This window comes from Crocuta crocuta, unplaced genomic scaffold (assembly GCF_008692635.1).
Source record: "Crocuta crocuta isolate KB4526 unplaced genomic scaffold, BGI_CrCroc_1.0 scaffold369, whole genome shotgun sequence".
Classification (NCBI taxonomy): domain Eukaryota; kingdom Metazoa; phylum Chordata; class Mammalia; order Carnivora; family Hyaenidae; genus Crocuta; species Crocuta crocuta.
Window position 1 is genome coordinate 4,569,770 of NW_027529441.1, and position 27,322 is coordinate 4,597,091.

Below are 27,322 nucleotides of genomic sequence, written 5' to 3' on the forward strand. Positions count from 1 at the left end.
AAAAAAAAAAAAAAAAGGCAGTGATTTAACTAATATAGTCGTTCAGTTGAGAAATGTCGATATCTTGGATCCGAATAGAAGCGGTGAAGTAGGAGAAGGTTATTTTGAAGATGAGCTAATAATGGTATTTGTAAGTAGATTGTGCCTGGGATATGACAGAAAGAGGAGTCCACTAGGTGAGATGGGATGGGGTTCAGAGCCTGGTCGGAGAGTTTGCTACAAGGTGATGGTGGCTTGGGGTGAAAGTTTTGTTAAAGTTCTTTTCTGATTGCTTCACTTTTCTCAGTGAAATAGAAGATGGTCAGTCCGTGTGAAAATATGTTAAGAAATTCTAGAAGTTGAAGGAGAGACAAGATGTGAAAGATCATCTGGGAGAGTGGAAAAGTAAATGGACCAGTGGATATAGTATGATTACCCACAACTTGAAGTTAAGGATTGTCAAATTAACATGGGCTCACACAGCTCAGTTTCGTGTTTGAGTCCAGCTACACTGAGATGCAGGTGCAGATGTGAAGTATTCAGAGGGCTGGATTTAACCAGGGCTGGGATTTTGCCAAAGGATCGATTATGGGAAAGAAGGATAAGGCAACTGAACAGTATATGCAAAGAAAAACTTTTAGTTGACTATAGAATTGAGGCTGAGTAAGAAGAGAAGTGAGGACATTAGGCAGAGCAACCATATAATTTATTATCTAAACTAGGGCACTATTGATTCTTACGCTGAGAAAACTAACAGGTTTAAACTAAATCTCTCCTGTGCAAACCAGAACATATGGTCGTTAATGGACCCGGAACAAGAAAAAGGCCTTGTCATTATTGGAGTCAGAGTACTAAAAAAAGGGCTAGAAAGGTGCAAGGTGAAGTTCCAAAGGTGATACTTGAAACTGATAGTATGGAAGGTTTGCAATTGCTGTTAATAACAAAATCATTGAGGCACCTGGGTGGCTCAGTCAGTTAAACATCCCATCTGACTCTCGATTTCAGCTCAGGTCATGATCTCATGGTTCATGAATTCAAGCCCCATGTGGGGCCCTGCACTGACAGTGCATAGCCTGCTTTGGATTCTCTTTCTCCCTCTCTCTCTGCCCCTCCCCTATTGTGGTATTTCCCCCTCTGTCTCTCTCAAAATAAATAAACAAACATTAATAAACAAAACAAAACAAAAGCATGCCTACATGGGTGAGTGCCTGAAGTAGGAGGAGAGCAAAACAACTGGAAAGGAAGTCAAAACCAGAGAGGCCCATCTGTGGAAAGGTCCACACAAATGTTTTCAAGCACAAAAATCAGGAGAGGAGTGCTTTGGAGAGAGTGGCATTTACTACGGGCTAATATTTTCAAGGAATTAAGGGGTTTGTCTTGGGATCAGCAGACACTTGCCCAAGGTACAGTAAGCAATGTTATGGGGGCGCCTGGGTGGCTCAGTTGGTTAAGTGACCGACTTCGGCTCAGGTCATGATCTCATGGTTCATGGGTTCGAGCCCCACATCCGGCTCTGTGCTGACAGCTAGCTCAGAGCCTGGGCCTGTCTTTGGATTCTGTAACTCCCTCCCTTTCTGACCCTCCCCTGCTCACGCTGTCTCTATCTCTCTCTCAAAAATAAATAAAACATAAAAAATTAAAAAAACCAATGTTATGATCTGAAGACTTGATAGTTAAAACTGGGGGAATTTAGAGAAGAGGAAGTAAGAATCATTTCAAAGCTTCAAAGAAGCAAAAGAAGCAAAGAGCTTCTCTACTCCTGTCTAGGCCCAGGAGGCCAAGTTTGTTGGAACGACACCGGTGTCCCTTGACACCACAAGAGAGGCCGTGTGCCAGTGAGCCAGGTTTCAAGGCAAGAAGATAAAGAAAACTGCCGTAAAAAAGATTACGGATACTGGGCTGTGTCATCAAAAGGATGGGAAAGATGAAAATAATGCTGAGTCGGGGGGGGGGCAGGAAGCAGGGAGTAGAAGGTGGGATCTGAATACCAGTGTGCACTGGGAGGGTGGGGGTGCAGAGTAGACACGGGAAAATGGGATGAGCAACATCCCAGAGACAAAGGGAGGAGGGGAGATTGGGCCTTTTAGTGCCAAGGCAGATAATGATGCTCAATCCATTTTCAGCAATAGGAAGCACGGGGATTCAGAGATGTCTGGATGATGGCGCTGAGCAGACCTCTCCAGAAGTCGTGGAGGCCCACCCTTCTCACCAAGCTGTGGCCCTGCCACCACCCTAGTGTATTACCTGATCATCTTTTCAAAAAGCAGTTTCAACCTTGTGTATTTCCCCATATTTTTTAATCAATTAATATATTAGGGTGAAGTTTATTAATGTTAAGGATTAAGAATTGATGTCATTTCAGGCAACATTTTTATTTAAAATTAAATTTTATTTAATTTATAGTTTTCTTTTTTCAAGTGTATTTATTTTGAGAGAGAGTGCACATGCGTACACATGCTATGGAGAGAGTGGGGGAGGGGCGGAGAGAGAGGGAAAGAGAATCCCAAGCAGGCTCCACCTTGTTAGCATGGAAGAGCCTGACACTGGGCTCGATCTCATGAATTTTAAGATCATGACATGAGCCAAAATCCAGAGTCGGTTGCTTAACCGAGTGAGCCACCAGCTGCCCCCAATTTAAAGTGTCTACTTTGTGTAAAGTCAAATATTTTCTGGAAACACACATCTCTGAATTTATCATAATGCCCCTTGGTAAAAATTTATACAGAGAACCATTAAATGTTGCCATATATGTAGACACACATGCTTTGCAGTAATTGTGTCTATTTTGTTTTGTTGTATTTTAAGAAATCTTTGGCGGCGCCTGGGTGGTTCAGTCGGCTGGACGTCTGACTTCAGCTCAGGTCATGATCTCATGGTTCGTGGGTTAGTGGGTTCCAGCCCCGTGTTGGGCTCTGTGCTGACAGCTTACAGCCTGGAGCCTGCTTTGGATTCTGTGTCTCCCTCTCTCTCTGCCCCTCTCCAGCTAATGCTCTGTCTCTCAAAAATGAATAAATGTTAAAAATTTTTTTTAAAAATCTTTAAGGCTCTTACTTTTCTAATCTAAGGAGAGAGAATTGCAATTTTAATTTGAGGCAACACTGTTACCTATTTAAATATTTTAGTAAATGCAATACCATTGAAAAAACATTTAATTAACATATATCTGAATAACTATTAATTAACAGACACTGATGCATCATCCATTCAATTTTTTAATTAAAAAACCAGTACTTAATTGTGTGTTACTTATTTTAGCATATTGAAAGCTATTTAGACTAAAACCCTAACTCAAGGAGAACGCAAATATTTGGATGACTAATAACGGCAAAGGAAAAATTCAGTTTGGATACTTCTGTTTTTTCATTTAGACAAACAAAATGACAAAAATAAAGTTGTCTGTGTACATGTATGATTATTAACTCATTTTCAGTTACTCTTCAGAACAACTGATAGTTTATCTCTGTGTTTTTTATCTTCTGAGAGGAATAAAATGAAACAATTCCAAGTTATGTAACTCAACAAAGCAAAATAAAGCTCAAATATTTTTGTAAAAGGAGAATAAATGAATCCGTACATTTGGATGAGTCTTTCTTCTCTGGTCAATGGCTAAAACCAGTGATTGTGCATTCCTATGGTTTCCGTTTTGACATCGCTGTTTACTCTTGATTCCACATGTACATATTTTTTTCTACCTTTGTTATTTTCACCGATCTTGCGAATACCTTAAGAGTTGCTCTGCCAGTATACTTTTACAAAATTAGGGTTGTCGTCTAGTATCTGTTTCAATAAAAATGAATATGAAAATAGATTGGTTGCAAATACATGTCCTAACTAGCTAAGTGAAGGGTTATCCCAAGGTACTCATGAATGAGTGTGCTGTTTTTAAAATATGTGTTTTATTATCCTTTGAAGAGTAGAAGGATCTCTTTAGATGCTGCCTTAGCCAACAGGAATTGCTGTGGCTGAGACATTCCTTCCCACACAAGCCCCAAATGCTAGGGCAGCTGTCTTCATAACAGGTTAACATGTCCCTTAAAATGTCCCCTTGCTCTGAATGGTCAGTATGAAGTTTAAAAAGAGTCAGAGTAGGATGTGGGATAGCGACAGTACAAAAAAAAAAAAACAGTCATGTAAATAACTTCCACTCTTCGCCTAATATCCAATGCCTACCTTTGGTTCACTGCTTCTTTCCAATCTTTGATGAAGGGAAGAAAGACTATCAATGGGGTTCTTTCAAGGAATTATGGAAAAATTCCCTCCTCGGCTGCTTCAGACTTGGCATGTGCTTTATTGTTCTATATACATTTTACAGATAAGGCATCAAAGTCCCATCTGTATCAGAGGTAATAAATTTTGTTCCATAAATTCACTGTGGAAGTCAATGTAAAAATATTTTGCCCTTACCCCTAGGTTTGTGTGTTGGGATGAGAAGCCTACTAGACTAAGTCACCCTAAGTTTCCTCAGTAGTGAGTCTCCCATCCTATCTTCTGAATGCCTGTCCTTAGAAAAGTTTGAAGATAAGAGAATATATATTCCCAATAGTTGGTATAGCCTGTGTCTTTTAGACAAGATTCAGCAGCTAAATAGTTCCCCATTTTTTAAAGTTCTCGGACCCCAAGTCTTAAGTTAGGTATAGATGTCTCTGGATCTCCATTAAATCTACTAAAATTCTTGCTTCAAAATAAGGGAAATGTATAAGGGTCTAGAAAAATGTATCTTGTTACCCATAACTTAATCATGTAAAACCTTTGAGTAGGAGTTATTTGGCTCTGACAACTGGTACCTTCAAAATGGAAACATTTCATGAGCCTACCCAGCTTTCTTAGTTAGGACCACATTCCTTTCCAGAAACTTCTCCTACACACACACACACATTTATTTAAGTAATAAATGTTCCAGCTACCACTTGGATTTTTCTAATCGCATATGTCAAAAGATAGTCTCCTCCTTAAATTAGTTGAATCTGAGTATAAAGAAGAGATGTCTGAGCTACTGACTTTAGCTCAAGCACCTCTATCAACTTTTAAAAATAAGATTGCTGGGGAACCTGAGTGGCTCAGTTGGTTAAGCTTCTGACTTTGGCTTAGGTCATGTTCTAACAGTTTGTGGGTTCAAGCCCCGCATCAGGCTCTGTGCTGACAGCTCAGAGCCTGCAGCCTGCTTCCGATTCTGTGTCTTCCTTTCTCTCTGCCCCTCCCTCTGCTCAGGCTTTTTCCTTCTCTCTCAAAAATAAATAAACATTAAAAAAATAATTAGTATGCTCTTACTAACTGTATCGGTTTTATAGGGCTGCCATAACAAATAACACAAAGTATGTGACTTAAACAACAGAAATGTATGCCTCAGTGTTCTGGAGGCTGTAAACTCAAAGTCAACATGCCAGGACCATTAATTCCTCCAAGAGCTAAGAAGGAGGATGCACTCCATGCCTTTCCCTTAGTTTCTGGTGGTTTGCCAGAAATCTTTGCCTTTCCTTGACCTGTGGCCACTTATCTCCAGTCTTCACCTGGTGTGCTCCCTGTGTGTCTGAGTTTGACTGTGACCAAATTTTTCATTCTTATAAAGCCATTGGTCGTATTGTATGAGAGACCCACCCTACTCGAATATAACTTCATCTAAAATAATTACATCTGCAATGAGCCTATTTTCAAATAAAGTCACGCTAGAAAATACCCAAGGTTAAGACTTCAGCATATAAATTTAAGGGAGAGAAAAATTCAACCCCTAAAACTGACCAGTAGGTCCTTGGAGGTAAGAACTCTTTGATTCATCATCCAATGTTGTTTCTAATCTCCCAAGTTTAAGTGTCTCCATTCTTGCTACTTATTTATGTTTTGAATACACAGAGCTCCAATGCATTCTCATCTTCTTTTTGAAACCAAAGCAATCATTTCCTTATTTACTCAATAAGAGTCTAAAAAAATGTTTATTTAATATGAGAAAGAGAGAGTGAGCAGGGAAGGGGCATAGAGAGAGGGAGAGAGGGAATCCCAAGCAGGTTTCCTGCTATTAGTGTCGAGCCTAACATGGGGCTAGATGCCATGAACCATGAGATCATGATCTGAGCTGAAATCAAGAGTCAGATGCTTAACTGACTGAGCCATCCAGGTGCCCCAAACATATATTATCTTCCAGGTACACAGGACACAGTATAAAACAAACACTAAAGACTCCAACTCTGAAAGACTTATAGTCAAATTAGAAAGTCAAAAGAGAATAGAGAATTTTATGATTGAGAAATTTTAGATATTAAAGAAGATAAATTCTTCTTCTTCTAGAAGAATTTAAGGAAGCTAAGGAAGAAGTCATGGACATGTTTACTCAAATTTCCATGCCTTCCCCAAAGTTTAATTTTTCATGTTTAATTATCATTTTAGGGGACAATCTGACATTCCAAAGGGAATAATTCCTGCAAGAGGAAACAGACTTCACTGAAGTGTATTTTTGAGGGCTAACTGAGCATCTGTGGTCCTGCAGCCACAGGCAGATTTTTTTGCTTGGATTATATCCTTAAGACCTTGAGCAAATGTTGCTCGGAAATGTGAATGGAGAAGTTTCACTCTAGAAATGATTTCCCTTTTATGCTTTGTTCTTTGCCACAAGCAGCTTAAGCAAACCACCTTTCAAGAGGCACACTGGGATAAGATTCAAATGGACCACAGAGCAGATGAGAATCATGCAAATAAGGAGAAAGGAGAAAAACCTATTAAACACCAAAATAGCAACAAGGATACAGAGAAGCTAGGCGTGACTGGATCTCTGGATTCATGGTGACTATGGCCCCAGGTGAGCAGGAAGATCCAATTCTTAAGCCAGGAGTAGGGGACTTAATATCACTATTTGTCATGTATTATTAGGAAACATCTATATGAAAGATACTCTTCCTTTTGAATGTTTTTTTGTTGTGTACAATAAAACATCTGACATCTTAAAACAATAACTGCAAAAGAAACAAGTTTCATTTTCTTTTTTTGATTAAGAGAGAATACAAGCTCACATGAGCAGGTAAGGGATAGAGGGAGAGAGAGAGAGAGAGGAGAGAGAGAATCTTAAGCAGACTCCACACTCATCAAGAAGCTCTATCCCACGACCCTGGGATCATGACCTGAGCTGAAATCAGTTGGACACTCAACCAACTCAGCACCCCCATTCTTTAAGAAAGATCTAAAATAGTTCAAATATCTCATTTCCTTGGTATTGGTAATTCCAAAGCAAGGATATCTTTGCAATTTCTATGAGAGTCTAATGCAACAAAGGGTATTCTAAGACACAAAACCAAGAGCTTACAGCATCATAGGCTGAAAGCAATTAAGAGATGTTTGTCTTTTGTCTGAAAGGGAAAAACATTAAAAAGCCACTAATGTTGCAAAGAGAAAGGAGTCATAGCTTAACTTGACTAGGTATTGTCATGTTGCTCTACAAAATGAATACAACAGTCTTCACTTCTACCAGAAATCCATGAAGGTTCTTTTGACTTCCCGTGGCTGGGGACATAAGGTTATTTTTGGCCAACAAATTATGAGCAGAAGTGTCATGTGTAATTTATTTGCCAATCCAAAGGTCTACCCCCACATCCCAACTGCATTCCCACCCACACTCTCTGCCCAGAGGGTTCCCCTTTTTCCAGTGACATGACCAACAATGTTTAATTGGTTGTGCTATATGAGCCTGGGTTTCTGAGCACATTGAGCAGACGACTACCATTGACACCATAATATACAGGTACCATGAGCCATCAATAAACCTTTCGTGATTTTAGCCACCAAGATTTTGATTTTGGTGTTAGTCATCTTCATAACTTACATTTGTCCATCCAGGACAGACTTCATAACCATATCAACATTTGACATTAGCTGGATTTGTAATATGTAAATACAGTCTTTGATGTATAAATTTATATTCCATTATTATATTCATGTGCATTTCTCAGATACAAAATTGTTCTGCGTATCTTACTATATATTGTGAGATTTTTGGGTTTCCTCTTCACCTTCTCTATTCATAGATACTGCCCATTTTATATTCTTCTCTTTAGATACCATTGATTTTCATGAGTTTTACTCGTGATGTTCTGGTGTTTAGTTTTAGTTTCAGATCGTGCAAATATTTTCTTCCATTCTGGCAACTCATCACTAACTTCATGCTATCTTTTTTGGAAAAGAAATTCTTAATTATTTTAGCATCAGTTTGTTAATAATTTTCCCACTGATGTTTAGTTTAAGAAATTCTTTCTGATCTCTAAGTCAAAAAGATAAATTCCTAAAATTAAATGCATGAATGAATAAGTAAATAAGTAAATAAGTAAATAAATAAATAAATAAATTCCTACTTTTTCTAACTAAACTTTTTAGTTTTTGCTTTCCATATTTATTTCTTTAATCAATCTGAAATTTTATTTTCTTCCATAGAAGGAGTACGTTGCTCAACACCACGTACTAAACAATCTGCCTTTTTACCACTGATTTTTAAAGACAAAAATTTTTGTTTTCTAAGTTCTCATATATTTGCAATGTGATCATTGACTCAACTTTGTTCAATATTTGCCCTTGGGGATCTTATCTGGCAACTAAGGGCATCTCCTTCCTATGGTTTTTGTATTTTGTGGCTGGTGATGTCCACCCATAGGAATTAGAGCGATGCAAATGAACAAACACCTCCAACAGGGTATAAACAACAGCATTAGTTGACATCCTTTCCTACTGGGTTAAACAGATTAGAAAGAACAAAGCCACATGAATCATCTACACTGTGTGGGAAAGAGGTGAACTATAGGGTGTTTGGTTCGGGTTCCTTAGAAGCAAAGCCTCAGATAAGAAGAATTTGTATAGAAGGTATTTACTTTTGGAGGTAAAAGGATCTTGGTAGGAAAATTGGGAAGTAAGACAGAGAGCACAGATAACACAAGGTAACAACTGTTGGGACTAGAGCTTAATTCCACTGGGAAAACTCTGGGATTCAATGCAGAACACAAGTTTTACAAGTTACTGCAGATGAGGCGTGAGAGCTGGGGTACTTCCGAACAAAAAGTCATTGTTTGAGAGCTGCATTCCTGACCTTCAGTGGGCAGAAAAGGAGCCGCAGCACCTTTCACCTGAGGAGAAAGCTCTCAGGTACAGATGCTGGCAGCTGGTAGCAGGGAGCATGTACATGGTGAGCACTGTGGAGGCAAAGGCAATGGGAGGTCAGTGGACCACTGACAGTGATGGTGTTGTATGTATGGCGACTGCAGGTCATAACTAGATAGCCCCATTTCATAGAAAGGGAAATACAGGATCATAGAGCAGGGATCCTCACGTTTAATAAGAAATATATCTCTTTGGGGGAGCCTGGATGGCTTAGTCAGTTGAGCATCCAGCTTCAGCTCAGGTCATGATCTCACAGTTCATGAGTTCGAGCCCCGCATCAGGCTCTGTGCTGTCAGCTCAGAGCCTGGAGCCTACTTTGGATTATGTGTGTCCCTCTCTCTCTGCCCCTCCCCGCTCCTGCTCTGTCTTTCCCTTTCTCAAAAATAAACGTTAAAAAAAAAGTAATAAGTGTACCCCTTTGGAATCCTAACAAAACCCAAAGTGGATACTATTAATATTCCTATTTTACACATGAAAATACTAAGGTATAGAGGTGTTGGGAATATTTCCCAAGATTTCAGAGCTAAGTTTCATTTTCAGTACTTTTTTTTTTTCTTCAGGAATTCAGGTCACTGGGAAATTGAGACTTTTGATAGAAATATTTCATTATTTGTCTTGATCCCCCATTTGCAAAATACTCTGTGGGGGCGGGGGGGAGAAGGATATAAATATATATATCAGCAATGAAAATGTTTTGTTTCTACAAAACGAAAGAAACAAATAGCTAAGATGTGAAATCCAAACGCCAAATTACTTTACGGTTGAAATGTAATAACACAAACAGGAAATATTATCCAAGCAGTGAGTGGACCTCATATTTAATGTTCTCTCTCCCTATTTCCTCACATTACCCACAATGAAAATAGTATTGCAAAGCTCTGACCTAAGAGGCTATTTCCTAGACTTTGTCCTTAAAATCTCTCATATCAATTCCTAGTTTTTGACTTTTAAAAATTTAAATGATGGCAGTTTTTGAAAACCATTTTCCCCATTCTACTGTTTAATTACAATCATTCCCAGCTCTTTCTGAGAAGGAATAATAGATGGTGGCAAACTATTGCCCTGTTTATGAGGCTTTAGATCCATGACCACCCTGTTTGCAAACTAGTCTAAGTTAGACAGTTCTGGTTGTTCTCTACTTGTACTTTTTCCCTTGGGTTGATGGTAGGTTCTAAAATTCTTCTTTAGGATCTACCACATAAAAGCTAGTAAGACACACACTATTCTTGACCATAAACAACTTTTAACATGGAACACTGTAAAATTTCATAATTTTTTTTTAAAGTTTCCCTAAAGACCAGTGCCTGGGTGGCTCAGTCAGTTAAGCATCCAACTTCGGCTCAGGTCATGATCTCACGGTTCGTGAGTTCAAGCCCCCCATTGGGCTCGGTGCTGACAGCTCAGAGCCTGGATCCTGCTTGGGATTCTGTGTCTCCTTCTCTCTCTGCCTTTCCCCCACTCGCGCTCTGTCTGTCTCTCTCAAAAAAAAATAATAAAAATATTTTAAAAACTTTTAAAAAGCTTATTATAAAAAAGCTCCCCTAAGGAAAGTGCTATTTAATGGTCAACATTTCACATATTGCTGTCCACGCTCACATAGCATGTCCTGCAAACAAGAATACTATATAATAACATCACTGACAATGCAATATATCCTTATTTATGTGACTTGTGTGTGTGTGTAACATAGATACTTTTAAATAGAGCATCTTCTTTCATAACTAAAAAATGTATTTCATATTTAGACTTTTACAAAAAGAGAAAAACAAAGTAACTGTTCCAGAAACAGAGAAAACTAGTAATTTCCAGATGCATATATTGAATCCAGGACTGCTAATGGCTAATAGTAATGTAACATTAGTGCTATTTCCATGTTTCAGGACTATGTTTCCAAGTGAATCACATGGGACACTATCAATTTAAAATCCAGCCTGCATAGGCAATGTCAGAGAAGTTCCTCCTGATACCTGCAAGTGATCATTAGTTTCTGGGTATTTGCTTCTCAAATATGTCTGCCAAGTGAGGCGTGAGATAACACTTAACAACAATGAGATGTTTGTGTGATAATTACCACAAAGAATGTCTCTCAATAATTCTTACCAGTGAGGCAGAAAAAGAAAAACATGCCATAAAGTGTGCCAGCTAGATAACACATTGGAAAATAGTTTGCTCTCAGAAAGTAAGGGGTAATGATGGTGAATTCAGGCACTAGTATTTCTCATGCATTGCTGTTACTTACATATTGTTTTAAGCCATATTCTTCTGTTAAGGTATAGCACACGTACAAAGAGTATCAAGAAACACACACACATGCCCACACACATATAATCACTGATGATTAGTGAATAATCGGTGCAGATATGTTTTAGAAATTCAGAGCACATATTTCTGCAGGTTGGTAAGCAGCTGTGGTATTTCAACAGATTCCCAACACTGAGATTTCTTGAGAAAGCAGCAGAAATAAGACATACGTTCTTGATATTTCTCTTTAAAAAGTTCATGTGTGATTCAGAAAGCCACAGGATTCTCAGTTAAGAAAAAGTGCCAGTAAACATTGTTTAATAACTAATCTTTATTTCAGGCTCAATACTCCCTGAAATCCAAGGACAAATGCTTATAGGGCCATTAATGAGGCTTAGCATCCTCTGATTATATTGCAGAAGGCTGTGCTTATGCTAAAGAATTGTATTACAAAGACAAGATGATCATTTTATGGGGGGGGAGGCAAATAAATAATTCTAACCCCTCTAAAGTTTACCTGTGATTTTCAGATGGCATTCTTTTATTAGCAATTAGACTCCTCTAGCTTTCATTTTCTTTTTCAACTAAAAGGTATTCCAGTTAAAATAACAAGCATTATTCAAGCCAAACAACATCACTTGTATCCTTGTTTTAAATATCTAAATTTGACAAGAGTGGAATTTACTGATGCCTAAATGAGTATTATGCTGGACCCATGCATTATATATTCCTAACTTTTTTATTTTCGAATTAATTTGATCTATATTCAAATGATTATCTAAATTCCTTTTCCTTATGTGAAAACTTATTTGCTTGGTTGTTTGCTCTCTGAATCAAAGTTAGTTAATATATAATAACTTGATCATTGGAGGAAAGGTTCAAAAATCATTTAGATANCCCTCTCTCTCTGCCCCTCCCCGCTCCTGCTCTGTCTTTCCCTTTCTCAAAAATAAACATTAAAAAAAAAAGTAATAAGTGTACCCCTTTGGAATCCTAACAAAACCCAAAGTGGATACTATTAATATTCCTATTTTACACATGAAAATACTAAGGTATAGAGGTGTTGGGAATATTTCCCAAGATTTCAGAGCTAAGTTTCATTTTCAGTACTTTTTTTTTTTTCTTCAGGAATTCAGGTCACTGGGAAATTGAGACTTTTGATAGAAATATTTCATTATTTGTCTTGATCCCCCATTTGCAAAATACTCTGTGGGGGCGGGGGGGAGAAGGATATAAATATATATATCAGCAATGAAAATGTTTTGTTTCTACAAAACGAAAGAAACAAATAGCTAAGATGTGAAATCCAAACGCCAAATTACTTTACGGTTGAAATGTAATAACACAAACAGGAAATATTATCCAAGCAGTGAGTGGACCTCATATTTAATGTTCTCTCTCCCTATTTCCTCACATTACCCACAATGAAAATAGTATTGCAAAGCTCTGACCTAAGAGGCTATTTCCTAGACTTTGTCCTTAAAATCTCTCATATCAATTCCTAGTTTTTGACTTTTAAAAATTTAAATGATGGCAGTTTTTGAAAACCATTTTCCCCATTCTACTGTTTAATTACAATCATTCCCGGCTCTTTCTGAGAAGGAATAATAGATGGTGGCAAACTATTGCCCTGTTTATGAGGCTTTAGATCCATGACCACCCTGTTTGCAAACTAGTCTAAGTTAGACAGTTCTGGTTGTTCTCTACTTGTACTTTTTCCCTTGGGTTGATGGTAGGTTCTAAAATTCTTCTTTAGGATCTACCACATAAAAGCTAGTAAGACACACACTATTCTTGATCATAAACAACTTTTAACATGGAACACTGTAAAATTTCATAATTTTTTTTTAAAGTTTCCCTAAAGACCGGTGCCTGGGTGGCTCAGTCAGTTAAGCATCCAACTTCGGCTCAGGTCATGATCTCACGGTTCGTGAGTTCAAGCCCCCCATTGGGCTCGGTGCTGACAGCTCAGAGCCTGGATCCTGCTTGGGATTCTGTGTCTCCTTCTCTCTCTGCCTTTCCCCCACTCGCGCTCTGTCTGTCTCTCTCAAAAAAAAATAATAAAAATATTTTAAAAACTTTTAAAAAGCTTATTATAAAAAAGCTCCCCTAAGGAAAGTGCTATTTAATGGTCAACATTTCACATATTGCTGTCCACGCTCACATAGCATGTCCTGCAAACAAGAATACTATATAATAACATCACTGACAATGCAATATATCTTTATTTATGTGACTTGTGTGTGTGTGTAACATAGATACTTTTAAATAGAGCATCTTCTTTCATAACTAAAAAATGTATTTCATATTTAGACTTTTACAAAAAGAGAAAAACAAAGTAACTGTTCCAGAAACAGAGAAAACTAGTAATTTCCAGATGCATATATTGAATCCAGGACTGCTAATGGCTAATAGTAATGTAACATTAGTGCTATTTCCATGTTTCAGGACTATGTTTCCAAGTGAATCACATGGGACACTATCAATTTAAAATCCAGCCTGCATAGGCAATGTCAGAGAAGTTCCTCCTGATACCTGCAAGTGATCATTAGTTTCTGGGTATTTGCTTCTCAAATATGTCTGCCAAGTGAGGCGTGAGATAACACTTAACAACAATGAGATGTTTGTGTGATAATTACCACAAAGAATGTCTCTCAATAATTCTTACCAGTGAGGCAGAAAAAGAAAAACATGCCATAAAGTGTGCCAGCTAGATAACACATTGGAAAATAGTTTGCTCTCAGAAAGTAAGGGGTAATGATGGTGAATTCAGGCACTAGTATTTCTCATGCATTGCTGTTACTTACATATTGTTTTAAGCCATATTCTTCTGTTAAGGTATAGCACACGTACAAAGAGTATCAAGAAACACACACACATGCCCACACACATATAATCACTGATGATTAGTGAATAATCGGTGCAGATATGTTTTAGAAATTCAGAGCACATATTTCTGCAGGTTGGTAAGCAGCTGTGGTATTTCAACAGATTCCCAACACTGAGATTTCTTGAGAAAGCAGCAGAAATAAGACATACGTTCTTGATATTTCTCTTTAAAAAGTTCATGTGTGATTCAGAAAGCCACAGGATTCTCAGTTAAGAAAAAGTGCCAGTAAGCATTGTTTAATAACTAATCTTTATTTCAGGCTCAATACTCCCTGAAATCCAAGGACAAATGCTTATAGGGCCATTAATGAGGCTTAGCATCCTCCGATTATATTGCAGAAGGCTGTGCTTATGCTAAAGAATTGTATTACAAAGACAAGATGATCATTTTATGGGGGGGGGAGGCAAATAAATAATTCTAACCCCTCTAAAGTTTACCTGTGATTTTCAGATGGCATTCTTTTATTAGCAATTAGACTCCTCTAGCTTTCATTTTCTTTTTCAACTAAAAGGTATTCCAGTTAAAATAACAAGCATTATTCAAGCCAAACAACATCACTTGTATCCTTGTTTTAAATATCTAAATTTGACAAGAGTGGAATTTACTGATGCCTAAATGAGTATTATGCTGGACCCATGCATTATATATTCCTAACTTTTTTATTTTCGAATTAATTTGATCTATATTCAAATGATTATCTAAATTCCTTTTCCTTATGTGAAAACTTATTTGCTTGGTTGTTTGCTCTCTGAATCAAAGTTAGTTAATATATAATAACTTGATCATTGGAGGAAAGGTTCAAAAATCATTTAGATAATGTTGAAATATTCCATTATTATTATTAATCCAGATTTTTCCCAGCAAAAGTAACCATTCACCAGCTTTGGAAGAAATGAACTCTTATCTATTCTTTCTTTTTAAAGATTTCTTTAAATATTTTATTTATTTCTGAGAGAGAGAGAGAGAGAGAGAGAGAGAGCGTGAGCAGGGGAGGGTCAGAGAGAGAGGGAGATACAGAGTCAGAAACAGGCTCCAACAGCTGAGCTAGCTGTTAGCACAGTCTGACATGGGTCTCAAACTCACGAACCATGAGATCATGACCTGGGCCAAAGTCAGACGCTTAACCGGCTGAGCCATCTAGGTGCCCCTATTCTTTCTTACACTCAACCATGCATGGAAAATGTATACTGGATAAGTGATATTATTTGTTCTAGCAAACCTAACTCAAATATCACTTATGGGGGTGGGGGGAGTGCATGGGTGGCTCAGCCGAAAAACATCCAACACTTGATTTCTGCTCAGGTCATTATCTCATGGTTGGTCATAAGATTGAGCCCTGAGTGTTTGGGCTCCATGCTGGGTCTGGAGACTGCTTAAGATTCTCTCTCCCTCTCTCTCTGTCCCTCCCCCACTTGCAAGCCCTAGAGTGTGAGCTTTCTCTCTCTCTAAAATTCAAAACAAAACAAAAACACAACTTCACTCATGTATCTCACAAATAATCATTGATTACTAAGAGTGTGTTTCACACTAAAGGAACAGTGGAGAAAAAGCAAAAGTCTGTGTCATCATGGAATTTACAGTATAAGGCAGAAAATTAGTCAAATATATAACTCATTTTCTATGTTAATAAAATTTTGAGTTCATACAGTATCACCAAATCCTGTGATCTAATTCACTATGATATAATTCATGATGACAACCAGAAGAATCTATTAAGACACAAGAATCTGGCAGCAATCTAAGGTTTTATCCATGGCACAGCCGCCTTCTATCTCATGAACTGCTGTCTCATGGCTAACCCCTACATTGTTTCCTCCCCAGAACTGTATTTTAGTTGAGAAATATTAATATGCTCAACTCAAAGAGTGATCCTGGGGGAGCCTGGTGGCTCAGTTGGTTAAGTGTCTGGCTCTTGGTTTCAGCTCAAGTCTTGATCTCATGGTTTATGAGTTCAAGCCCCGCACAGGATTCTCTCTCTTCCCTCCCACTCTCTCTCTGTCCCTCCCCCACTCACTCTGTCTCTGTCAAAATAAATAAATGTAAAAAATAAATGGCTTTATAAAAAAAAAAAGAGTGATCCAAGTTTTAGAGGTCTGTTGCTTATGTCATTTTGGGGGTCTTCTTGCAAAAAATAAGAATACACACATGAATATATAATTAGATTAGGTAAAGAGATTTGGAAGATGCTAATGCATGGGGATATCTGAAAGGCAAGCTTTGTCAGCTTCACAATAAATGCTTCCATTAATAAATGAGAATAGAGCACACAATTCCTCACGTAGACACCTTCATATACACATGATCAAGTGTGACACTTTGGCACATATAACTAAGGTTATGAGATTCTTATGACAGTATTAGCAGATTTAATCCAGCTAAAACTACACTATGGGAAATCACCAAACTACCTTCCAAAGTGACTGTATCATTTGGCATTTTCACCAGCAGTGAATGTAATTTCCTGTTGTTCACATCTTCACCAACATTTAGTGTTGTCAGTATTCTGGGATTGAACATTCTAATAGGTATGTAGTGGTAATGTTGTTGTTTTAATCTGTGTATTCATGATGATATATGATGTAGAACATCTTTCATGTGTTTATTTGCCTTCTGTATATCTTCCTTGATGACGATCTAGTAAGGTCTTTGTCCCATTTTTTTGTGGGGTTGTTTGTTTTCTTATTATTGAGTTTTACTTCTTTGTGTAGTTTGGATACAGTTCTTTATCAGTTATGTTTTTTGAAAATATTTTATCTCAGTATGTGATGTGTCTTTTCATTCTCTTGGCAGTGTCCTTTAGAAGGCAGAAATTTAAAATTTTAAAGTCTAACTTATCAATTCTGTTATTTCATGGATCAGACCTATGTTTCTGGATGTAAAAGTCATTACTATTTGCACAGAGGAGGAAACCATCAGCAAAACAAAACAGCTATTTACTGAATGGGTGAAGTATTTTCAAATAATATATCCAGTAGGGGGTTGATATCTAAAATATATAAAGAACTCCTACAACTCAACACCAGAACAATCCAAACAATCCAATTAAAAACTGAGCAGAAGGGGCTTCTGGTTGGTTCAGTTGGTTAAGCATCCATCTTCAGCTCAGGTCATGATCTCACAATTTGTGAGTTCAAGCCCAATATCGGGCTCTGTGCTGACAGCTCAGAGCCTGGAGCCTGCTTCAGATTCTGTGTCTCCCTCTCTCTCTGCCCCTTCCCTGCTCATGCTCTGTCTCTCTCTGTCTCTCAAAAAATAAATAAATGTTAAAAATGTTTTTAAATGAGCAAAGGACTTAAACAGACATTTTTTTCAAAGAAGACATATAGATGGCCAAAAGACAGATGAAAAGATGCTGAATATCAATAATCATCAGGGAAATGCAAATCAAAACCACAGTGAAATATCACCTCATACCTATCAGAGTGGCTAGTATCAAAAAGATGAGAAATAGCACATGTTGGTGAGGATGTGGAGAAAAGGGATCCCTTGTGTGCACTGTTGATAGGCATTTAACTTGGTGCAACCACTGTGGAAAGTAGTATGAAGTTTCCGCAAAAAATTAAAATTAGAAATCTCATATGATCCACTAATTTTACTACTGGACATTTACCCAAGGAAAACAAAAACACTAATTCAGAAAGATAAATGCATCCCGATGTTTACTGCAGCATTATTTATAATAGCCAAACTATGGAAGCAGCCCAAGTGTCCATTGATATATGAATGGATAAAGAAGATGTGGTATTTATATACAATTGGAATACTACTTGTCCATAAAAATAATGCGATCTTCTCATTTGTGATAGCATGGATGGACCTAGAAGGTATTATGCTAGGTGACATAAGTCAGACAAAAATAAGACAAATGACCATATCATTTCACTTATACATAAAATCTAAAAAACAAATGAACAACCAACCAATCAATCAAACAGACAAAAACAGACCCTTAAATATAGAAAACAAAATAGTGGTTGTCAAAGGAGAAGTGAGTACGAGAATGGATAAAATATGTGAAGGGGACTAAGAGATACAAACTTCCAGTTATAAAATAAATAAGCCACAGAAATGAAAAGTACAGCATAGGGAATAGAGCCAAGAAGATTGTAACAATCTTCTATGGTGACAGATGGTGACTATACTTTTGTGTTGAGCAATGAGTGATAGGCAGAATTCTCAAATGTACAGAATTGTCAAATATGCACCTAAAACTCATATAACATTTATGTCAATTGTACTCTGATAAACAATAAATAAAAATAAAAAGATTGTTATGAGTTTTAACCAAATGAAGAGATTTTCAAAATAGCCAAATCTGTGAATGTTTTCATTAAGGTCTGTCAACTGGGAATTCTTTAAATCTGAAACCAAAGATCACTATTATTAGAGAAGTTTGGTTTTATTTATTTATTTTTTGAAGTGTGTTTATTTATTTTGAGAAAGAGAGAACACACACTCGCACACCAGAGAGGGACAGAAAGAGAGGGATAGAATCCCAAGCAGGCTCTCCACTGTCAGCACCAGACCCCATCATGGGGCTCAATCCCATGACCTTGGGATAATGACCTGAGCCGAAATCAAGAGTCAGACGCTCAATCTACTGAGCCACCCAGGTGCCTCTAAAGAGCTTTAGTTTGAAAGTCTGATTGTTTTTCAGAATGTTTTGCTACTGATGAAAGTTTACATCACCATCCATCATGGGAGCTAATAATTCACTTGAGAAACAATTAATTGAGTTTATGTATTATGAATATCTACATATGAAACAATTTGGGATTAAGGCAATTGCCTCTTAACTTTGAAATAGCTGTGCATTTGAAGTAAAAGTATCACTTCAACTAGAATCATCCAAATAATCCATGTTTCCACTCCCCTCCTATTTTGTCACTGTATCCAGAATATCTGTAAATAAAACCATTTTATTCAGATTCCAAACACACACTGACATGCACACACAAAGACACACATTTATATACATTCATACTCCCTTCAATTAAAACAAACTATTCCTCCCAAAATAATACCAGCCTTTACTGCACACCACCAGAACACTGATGTTCTTGGTCGTGAGTTATAGAGCAGCTTCCCAAACCCAAACCCCTGTATGGCTTCTATAAGCCACTGCCTTCTGTTTACCACCGAACGTTTCCTTAAGGCTACTTCCTATCACTTTTATGACACTCCACCAAAGGGAATATTCAACTGCTCTTCTAACATGTGAATGTTACAAAGCATTCCACTCTAGCAAAATATTTTGCTCTTCAAATTCATGTTTGAAAAGCCACATGGCAAGGGCTGTAACAACAACCAAAAAGGCATAATTTCTAAGTAGCAAAAGTAACAAGCTTTCATTATTGCTCTCATTTGGCCCTTCAGCATAATTCTTTCTTCTACTTCACAAAAGTTCTGGGCAGCCAGTCACCAATAATTGTCAAGATGTCAGCTAATAAACTTTATTTTAACCTTAAGTGCTGTTGGATTTTAGTGTGAGATTCTAAATGAATTAAAATCCCTTAAGACTCACAGAAATAAATATCCTTTGGAGAATTTTCAAGCATCGTAATCATTGGTGAAAGAATATTTGGAGCAGGAAACTTTCCAGAAACCACATTCTGAAAACATTCGCCTACTTGACTCCATTTCACTGAGCAGGGGAATCAGAGTAGTGGAGAAAGAGCTTTGTTTAGCATCAGAAAGAGCTGGATTCTAACAGCAGTTCAGATATTGATTACATATCTGCCTGTGGACAAATGGTGCAAATGGTGAAACCTTTCTGATCTTCACTTTAGCTAAATATATAATGAGATAGGAAAACTTACGTCTTCAGTATATTGTTACAATTAAATGTTTCAATGCATATATGAAATGTTTGGTGGGTAGTAGGTGCTTAATAAATGGCAATTAATAGCTATAGCAATCACCCATTTGCTTCTTGAAATAAATGTAAAATTGTTATCTGGATCGTCAAAATTTTGGCTCTTTTTATAACTACAGTTTAACATTCATTCTTTAATATTTATAAATAGTTTAATTTTTAAAAAATATTTATGTATTTTTGAAGGAGAGAGAGAGACAGAGCGTGAACTGGGGAGAGGCAGAAAGAGANTCAACCAACTGCACCACCCAGGCTCTAATATTTATAAATTTAAAGTGATCTCAACAGTCTTTGTTAATGTGGAACTTTTTCTCAGTGGTAAGAGCATGTTCACTACCCTCACATCTGTCATAATGGCTAAAATCAACACAAGAAACAACAGGTCTTGGCACGGCTGTGGAGAAAAGGGAACCTTCTTGCACTGTTGGTGAAAATGCAACCTGGGACATCCATTATGGAAAACAGTATTGAGGTTCCTCAAAAAATTAAAATGGAACCACCCTATGAGTGGAACCACCCTATGAGTAATCCCACTAGTGGGTATTTATCCAAAAAATACAGAAACACTAATTGAAAAGATTACATGCACCCTATGTTTATTGCAGCATTACTTAGAATAACTCTAAACTATGGAAGGAGCCCAAAGGTCCATTAATAGATGAATGGGGAAAGAAGATGTGGTATATATATAAATGGAATATTACTCAGCCATAAAAAAAGACAGAATCTTGCCATTTACACCAACATGGATAGAGCTACAGAGTATTGTGCTAAGTGAAATAAGTCAGTCAGCAAAAGACAACATATGATTTCACTCATGTGTGGAATTTAATAAACAAAACAATTGAGCAAAGGGGATAAAAAGAGAGAGACAAACCAAGAAATAGACTCTATAGAGAATGGACTGATGGTTACCAGAGGGGAGGTGGGTGGGGAGATGCGTTAAATAGGAGATGGGTTTTTTTTTTAATGTTTTTTATTTATTTCTGAGAGAGGAGACAGCATGAGCAGGGGAGGGTCAGAGAGAGAGACAGAGAGGGAGACACAGAATCTGAGACAGGCTCCAGGCCCTGAGCTAGCTGTCAGCAAAGAGCCCAACATAGGGCTCGAACCCACGTACCGTGAGATCATGACCTGAGCCAAAGTCGGACGCTCAACAGACTGAGCCACCCAGGTGCCTTGGAGATGGGTATTAAGGAGTGCAGTTATCATGATAAGAAGAAAACAATTTTTTAAAAATGTTCATTGATAAGTGCCTTCGATTTCTACTCTGTAGTTGGCATTTTGGACAGAAATGGAGCATCATTTACTACTCTTGTTGGCATTAAGTGATACAGGAATTCTACATGCCTCTGAAATCCAATTTTTTGTATAATCTGAAAAGCAAGTGAAAGAGAGAGAGAGAGAGGAAATGCACACATATAGGATTTTATGTTGTCAATAAATTCAACATCATAAAAGTATGTCTCTAGTCTATAAAATATCCATGTCCAGTACCTTAACAGTACTTTATTTGTATACAGAAAGTCAAAAACAGGGAGAGGATAGAGAGAAAATGATTTTTGTTAACTTTTTAAAATTCTACTTGGAGTGGCATTATCACCAAAAACAAACAAACAAACAACAAACTATTTCATGGAAAGATACCTTGACTGGAATTGCTTCATAAGCCACTCATCCATAACTATGAATATCTGATTATGATATCAGGAGATGAGCCAAATTTAGATATTTATTAAGTTGTTATTTGAAACAAAGAAGAAGCTAATATTTGTTGATATCAAAACTTTGTTATGTTTTGTCTTCCTAGTGAGTCTATTATAAAGTTCNAAAAGCAAGTGAAAAAGAGAGAGAGAGAGGAAATGCACACATATAGGATTTTATGTTGTCAATAAATTCAACATCATAAAAGTATGCCTCTAGTCTATAAAATATCCATGTCCAGTACCTTAACAGTACTTTATTTGTATACAGAAATACAGGGAGAGGATAGAGACAAAATGATTTTTGTTAACTTTTTAAAATTCTACTTGGAAGTGGCATTATCACCAAAAACAAACAAACAAACAACAAACTATTTCATGGAAAGATACCTTGACTGGAATTGCTTCATAAGCCACTCATCCATAACTATGAATATCTGATTATGATATCAGGAGATGAGCCAAATTTAGATATTTATTAAGTTGTTATTTGAAACAAAGAAGAAGCTAATATTTGTTGATATCAAAACTTTGTTATGTTTTGTCTTCCTAGTGAGTCTATTATAAAGTTCCTGAACTTGTGGAAGTCTGGTTGATATAATTTCTGTGAATAAATGTTTTTGATGGGATTTGGCAAAAATAAAAATTCTTACCATTTCAAGTGTTTTCTCTGTGCCAGATGCTGTTCTGAGCACCTCATTTAATCCTTCGAACAATCTATAGGATAGGTATTACTCTCCTCATTTTTAAAAAGAGAAAATTGATTCTTTTTAGAAATGAAAGAGATCCACTTTTCCAACATCACAAAGGTACAGCTGGGACCCAAACCCAGTTAATTTGATTCCAAAGTTTTCATTCTCTTCAAATGGCCATGAGGGTCTACCTGTGATCCCCTTCATCTTCCAGATAAGATAGCTTTTAGAGTGTTCACACCTTCTCTGGGAAACTGATGGTGGAACTATTATCCTCAGTCATGGTCAAGGTGCCAAAGGTTTCTTAACCTCCAAAACAGCTCTCATAAACACCTGTCACAGCCTGCGGTGTGCAAATCAGCAGAAAGTTAGGAAACAAAGTAAAGTCATGACCTAAAAAGAAAAAGAAATTCACACGTGGCATCTGGGGTGAGCTGCCGGTCTGTGTAAACAATTATGTATGTTTGGTTTAAAACAGAGAAACTTTGGTGTGGGTATTAGTGCTCAAGGAAAATTAGGTGAACATAAGGGATAGATGTTAGTTTTTTCAATCATTATAGCTTTCTGTGGTATCGAATGATACTTATCAGGTGTTTCCTCACAGCCATCCTATCATGCAGATAAGCCAGAATGACCTCTTGCAATAAAATAAATATCAAAATTAAATTAATTAAGTTGACTTGCCTGAGATTACATTGTCACTTGAGAATATTGATAAAGTATGGTTGAAGTTCTCAGACTTTTGGTGAGAATAAAACTTAACAGGAGATCTGTTAAAATTCTGATTCTTTTTTTTTATTTTTTAAAATTTTTTGTTTATTTTTGAGAGAGAGAGAGAGAGACAGAGTGTGAACGGGAGAGGGGAAGTGAGAGAGGGAGACACAGAATCTGAAGCAGGCTCCAGGCTCCATGCTGTCAGCACAGAGCCCGACATAGGGCTTGAACTCACGATTCATGAGATCATAATCTGAGCCAAAGTTGGATGTTCAATCTACTGAGCCACCCAGGCACCCAAAAATTCAGATTCTTAGGTGCAACCCTAGGGGTTCAGATTCTTGGGTGAGTCTCTGGCATCTACATTTTTAACAAGACCTCAAGTGTTTTTGTGGCCAATGACCCAGTCTGTGTTTGAGAAACAGAGCTTGTCGATGAACTTCTTGGTCTGCAAATGTTAAGCTGATTAAGGACAGGCTTGAGGAATAATTGTGGTCTGGAGTTTCCTAGAGTGTCGGTCTCCCCAGTGGACATATTACAGGATTTAGCAAACTGTTTATAATGGCTTAAATCAAGCCATCTGCCAAGGAAATAGCTATCCAGGACAGTGGGCAAAGAAAGGGGCCTCTGATACCAGGTCCCAGGGACATCACAGGGAAGCTCTGTTCACAGGAAATAAAAAAAAGAAAAAAGGACTAACTGATCACCTAACTAACTACTCTAGCCAGACCAGCCTACCTGCTCAGGCAGGTGGTGGATATGTCTAGGGCAATGTCCTTAGTTGGTGGTCTTCTCCATTCTTCTGTCTTAGAAACTGCTGACTCTTGAATGAAAATTGTCCTAAGACAACGATTTTTGGTGTTCATAAGAAACACTTAGAGGAGAATTCAACCAAAAATATTTTTTAAAAACATGTGACATCTTCTCTTATAAAGAGTTTCTTGATCCTACCAGCTGAAAGCAATCATTTCTTGCGCTCGTCTCCCATTGCATTGAATGCTCACCTCCAACTGACACCATGATTGCTCTGTGAAGAATGTTAATTTATGTGCCTTTCCTATCTCTGCACATGACTGCGAGCACATTATGGACAAGATTCATTGTGGATCCACTGTTTTATCCCCCAAGTGTGTGCAACACATATTTGGCACTTCCATGCAATTGTGTTCTGGGGATTGGAGTTACTGAAGGTTTCTTGCTAGAGAGTAACTTCTTGCAGAACTGCTAATAACAGCCCTGAGAAGATAATTTGAGAAGCTTGCCAAGCAAGTGATATTCCAGAACTTATCCCTGCCAAAGAAAGAACAGAGTGAAAATCCCATGTACCAGATATGTTTTTCCTCTGATCTGAGATTTATGATATCACAGTTTGTGGAAACAGTGAATTCAGCTTTAAGTCCTTGGGAAGAAAGCCACTATCATTAAGGAAGCTAGGATTCTAAGATTTTTACTCTCTTCATGGGAAGAGAAGCAGAGTTTCCTTGGACATGGACTTGGCAGGAAGAAATTGGTGAAAAGTCTTGGCTTACCTGCCAAACCTTAACCTGTGCCTGGTTTGAGGAGAAGGTAGTGCACAGACCATTGCGAGGCTAAGTGCAACCATTTAATCTAAAGGTTAGTTGTTGGGCAAAGGTGAAGAGAGATCTCTTTCAGCTATTGGAATAGTAAAGATTTGTGGGTTGGGTATGTGGTCAGAACCTACTTATTCCTTTGTGCATTTATTGAAGATTTGTGGAGTCTAGTGCTGTTTAGCAACTGGTGAGACCTCTGACTTTTATTTGCCGACTGTTTGACACAGGAATGTCATGGTGGATGCTAAACGCTGTGGTTTGGTCTCAGTGACACCTTGGTCCAGTAGTGTATCTTGGCCCAATATGATGCATCTTAGACAATTTGGTTAATTCCCTTAGTAGTTGTTCCAGAGTCAGGAGTTTATGGTATCTTAGCAGAGCTTGGAAACTAACATTTTTCCTTTGTACTTCAGTACTTTAGTCTGGATAAACTTTTAGCTAAGTGGTCATAGTAAAAGCTTGTAAAGACCTAACTGAAACTTGTTCTAATATTCCAGTTACGGTAGCTTTTGGACTGTTGATTTGGGCCAATGAGTGGGATTTAGAAATAGCTGCATAATGTGATTTGTTTGGTGGGGGATGGCCAGTTTTTAGGACAGTTTGTAACCAATGCTCAATTGAGGAGAATCTTCTTCCCCACAGGTGGTCCCTAGGGGGATCCCATAACCATGACCCAAATCTAATGAAGTCTCAGCTCTATGGCCCTTCCTTTTGGAGACCTCAGCTTGGAAATGGGATAATAGTGCAATGGTAAATTTAGAAGGTCTTCGAGTATATTGATAAAACCTGTGGAGTCACCAAAAAGCTATCTATCCTTAAAGAATTCTCAGTGACTACTAGTATATGCACATGTACACACGCATTTGGAATGTGAGAAGAGATACCAAAATCCCTCACCAATTTTAGGCCTTGTATTCTTTCAGAGTCTGTGATAATGCATACTGTTCCTTGGTGACTCCATTATTCTTTTTTTTTTAAGTGTTTTGATTTATTTTTTAGAGAGAGAGAGAGACAGGGCATAAGTGCGGGAGGGGCAGAGAGAGGAGAAGACATAGAATCTGAAGGAGGCTCCAGGCTCTGAGCTGTCAGCACAGAACCCAATGCAGGGCTCTGACCCACAAACCATGAGATCATGACCTGAGCCAAAGTGAGACACTCAACTGACTGAGCCACCCAAGCACCCCAACTCCATTATTCTTTAATCATTATTGGTGGCTGATAATAAAGTAATATGGGTGCCACATTTGAAGCCTAGTAATGGTATCCCAGTGATTAAACACCCATGTTACTGTGTGGAATGGAGTATTGGTAGAGTTTGTAGGTTAGGTGGTCAAATATAGACATAGCCCTAGACATTTGAATTATCTTGATGCTGTAGTTGTACAATTTTATGGTGAAGACATAGTATTGGCTATATTTTACACAGATTATGAAGTTTTTAGGAGGTGACTAAATATGGGAAGATGATGTTTTTCCTATGATAAGAGTTATCTGGGAGTCCAAATTTCAAGTGACCTATTAAATGACATGTATATTTTGGTTTCTACCTTTTACCTATCTTTCTCAACAGTCATATTCCTATTATAAAGTGAAATTTATCCACTTCTTAGAATATATGTAACATCATTCTTTGGTGTCCTTCTCAGATTCCTTTCATGGTTATTTATCCCTCAGAAGCTAGAGAAGTTTGCTGTTAACCGTTCACACCACCATCGTTCTCCAGAAGAACACCATTAGAGAATGGGAACAGACTCACCTGGAGTGTGTGAAGTTGCTCCATCACCAATGACTAATGGAACAAGGGTCTAATAATCCAGCCCCCTTGCCTCTGGGCAGGACAACCTCTGTAATGGGATTCATGCTCCCTGTGAGTCAGTCTAGACTTTCACTGAACAACATGCTTGCCTAACTTCTTGCCTGGTCCATTCTATCTTACTGCTCCCATTAAAAGTTTTTTCCTGAGTCCTTCCATAAAAAGTTTTTTCTTGAGTCTTTCCATCAGTAAATCACTTGCACAGGAATCTCAGACAGTCCTGAGACAGAAATGAAAGAGAGAGAGAAAGAGAGGAAAAGAAGGAGAGAGGGAGGGAGGAAGGGAGAGAATATATTTTTAAAAAGAAAGACGCAATTGTGGTCACATAGGCTCAACCAGTCAACTCATCATATATATTTATCCTTTTGGGGTCTATTAAGCAATATCTTCTCCATGGACACAAATCTATAAGATTTATAGTTGGCAAAAAAAAAAAAAATAGCAGGGGAAATTATTTACTATATAAAATCTCTTTCATACACTCACTGAAATTCATAATCAGTAAAAAGCAACATTTCTTAGTATGAATTTGTTTGGTGAATTAAAATTTATGGCACAGTTGATCAATAAGAAAATGGAACTGTGAGGACACCTGAATGGCTCGTTCAGTTGAGCGTCCGATTTCAGCTCGGGTCATGATTTCATGGTTCGTGGGTTCAAGCCCCACGTTGGGATCTGTGCTGACAGCTCAGAGCCTGGAGCCTGCTTCAAATTCTGT

General features: G+C 37.7%; 1 protein-coding gene across 1 annotated transcript in view; it reads left to right on the forward strand.

Moving 5' to 3' along the window:
- The window catches only part of ADAMTS5 (ADAM metallopeptidase with thrombospondin type 1 motif 5), a 143,672-nt gene that overhangs the window by 38,436 nt on the left and 77,914 nt on the right, over positions 1-27,322 (forward strand). Inside the window, exon 3 of the mRNA XM_077760165.1 lies at positions 9,041-9,190. Within this exon, the coding sequence (XP_077616291.1) occupies positions 9,041-9,190 (150 nt within the window). The remainder of the gene's footprint in view (positions 1-9,040; positions 9,191-27,322) is intronic.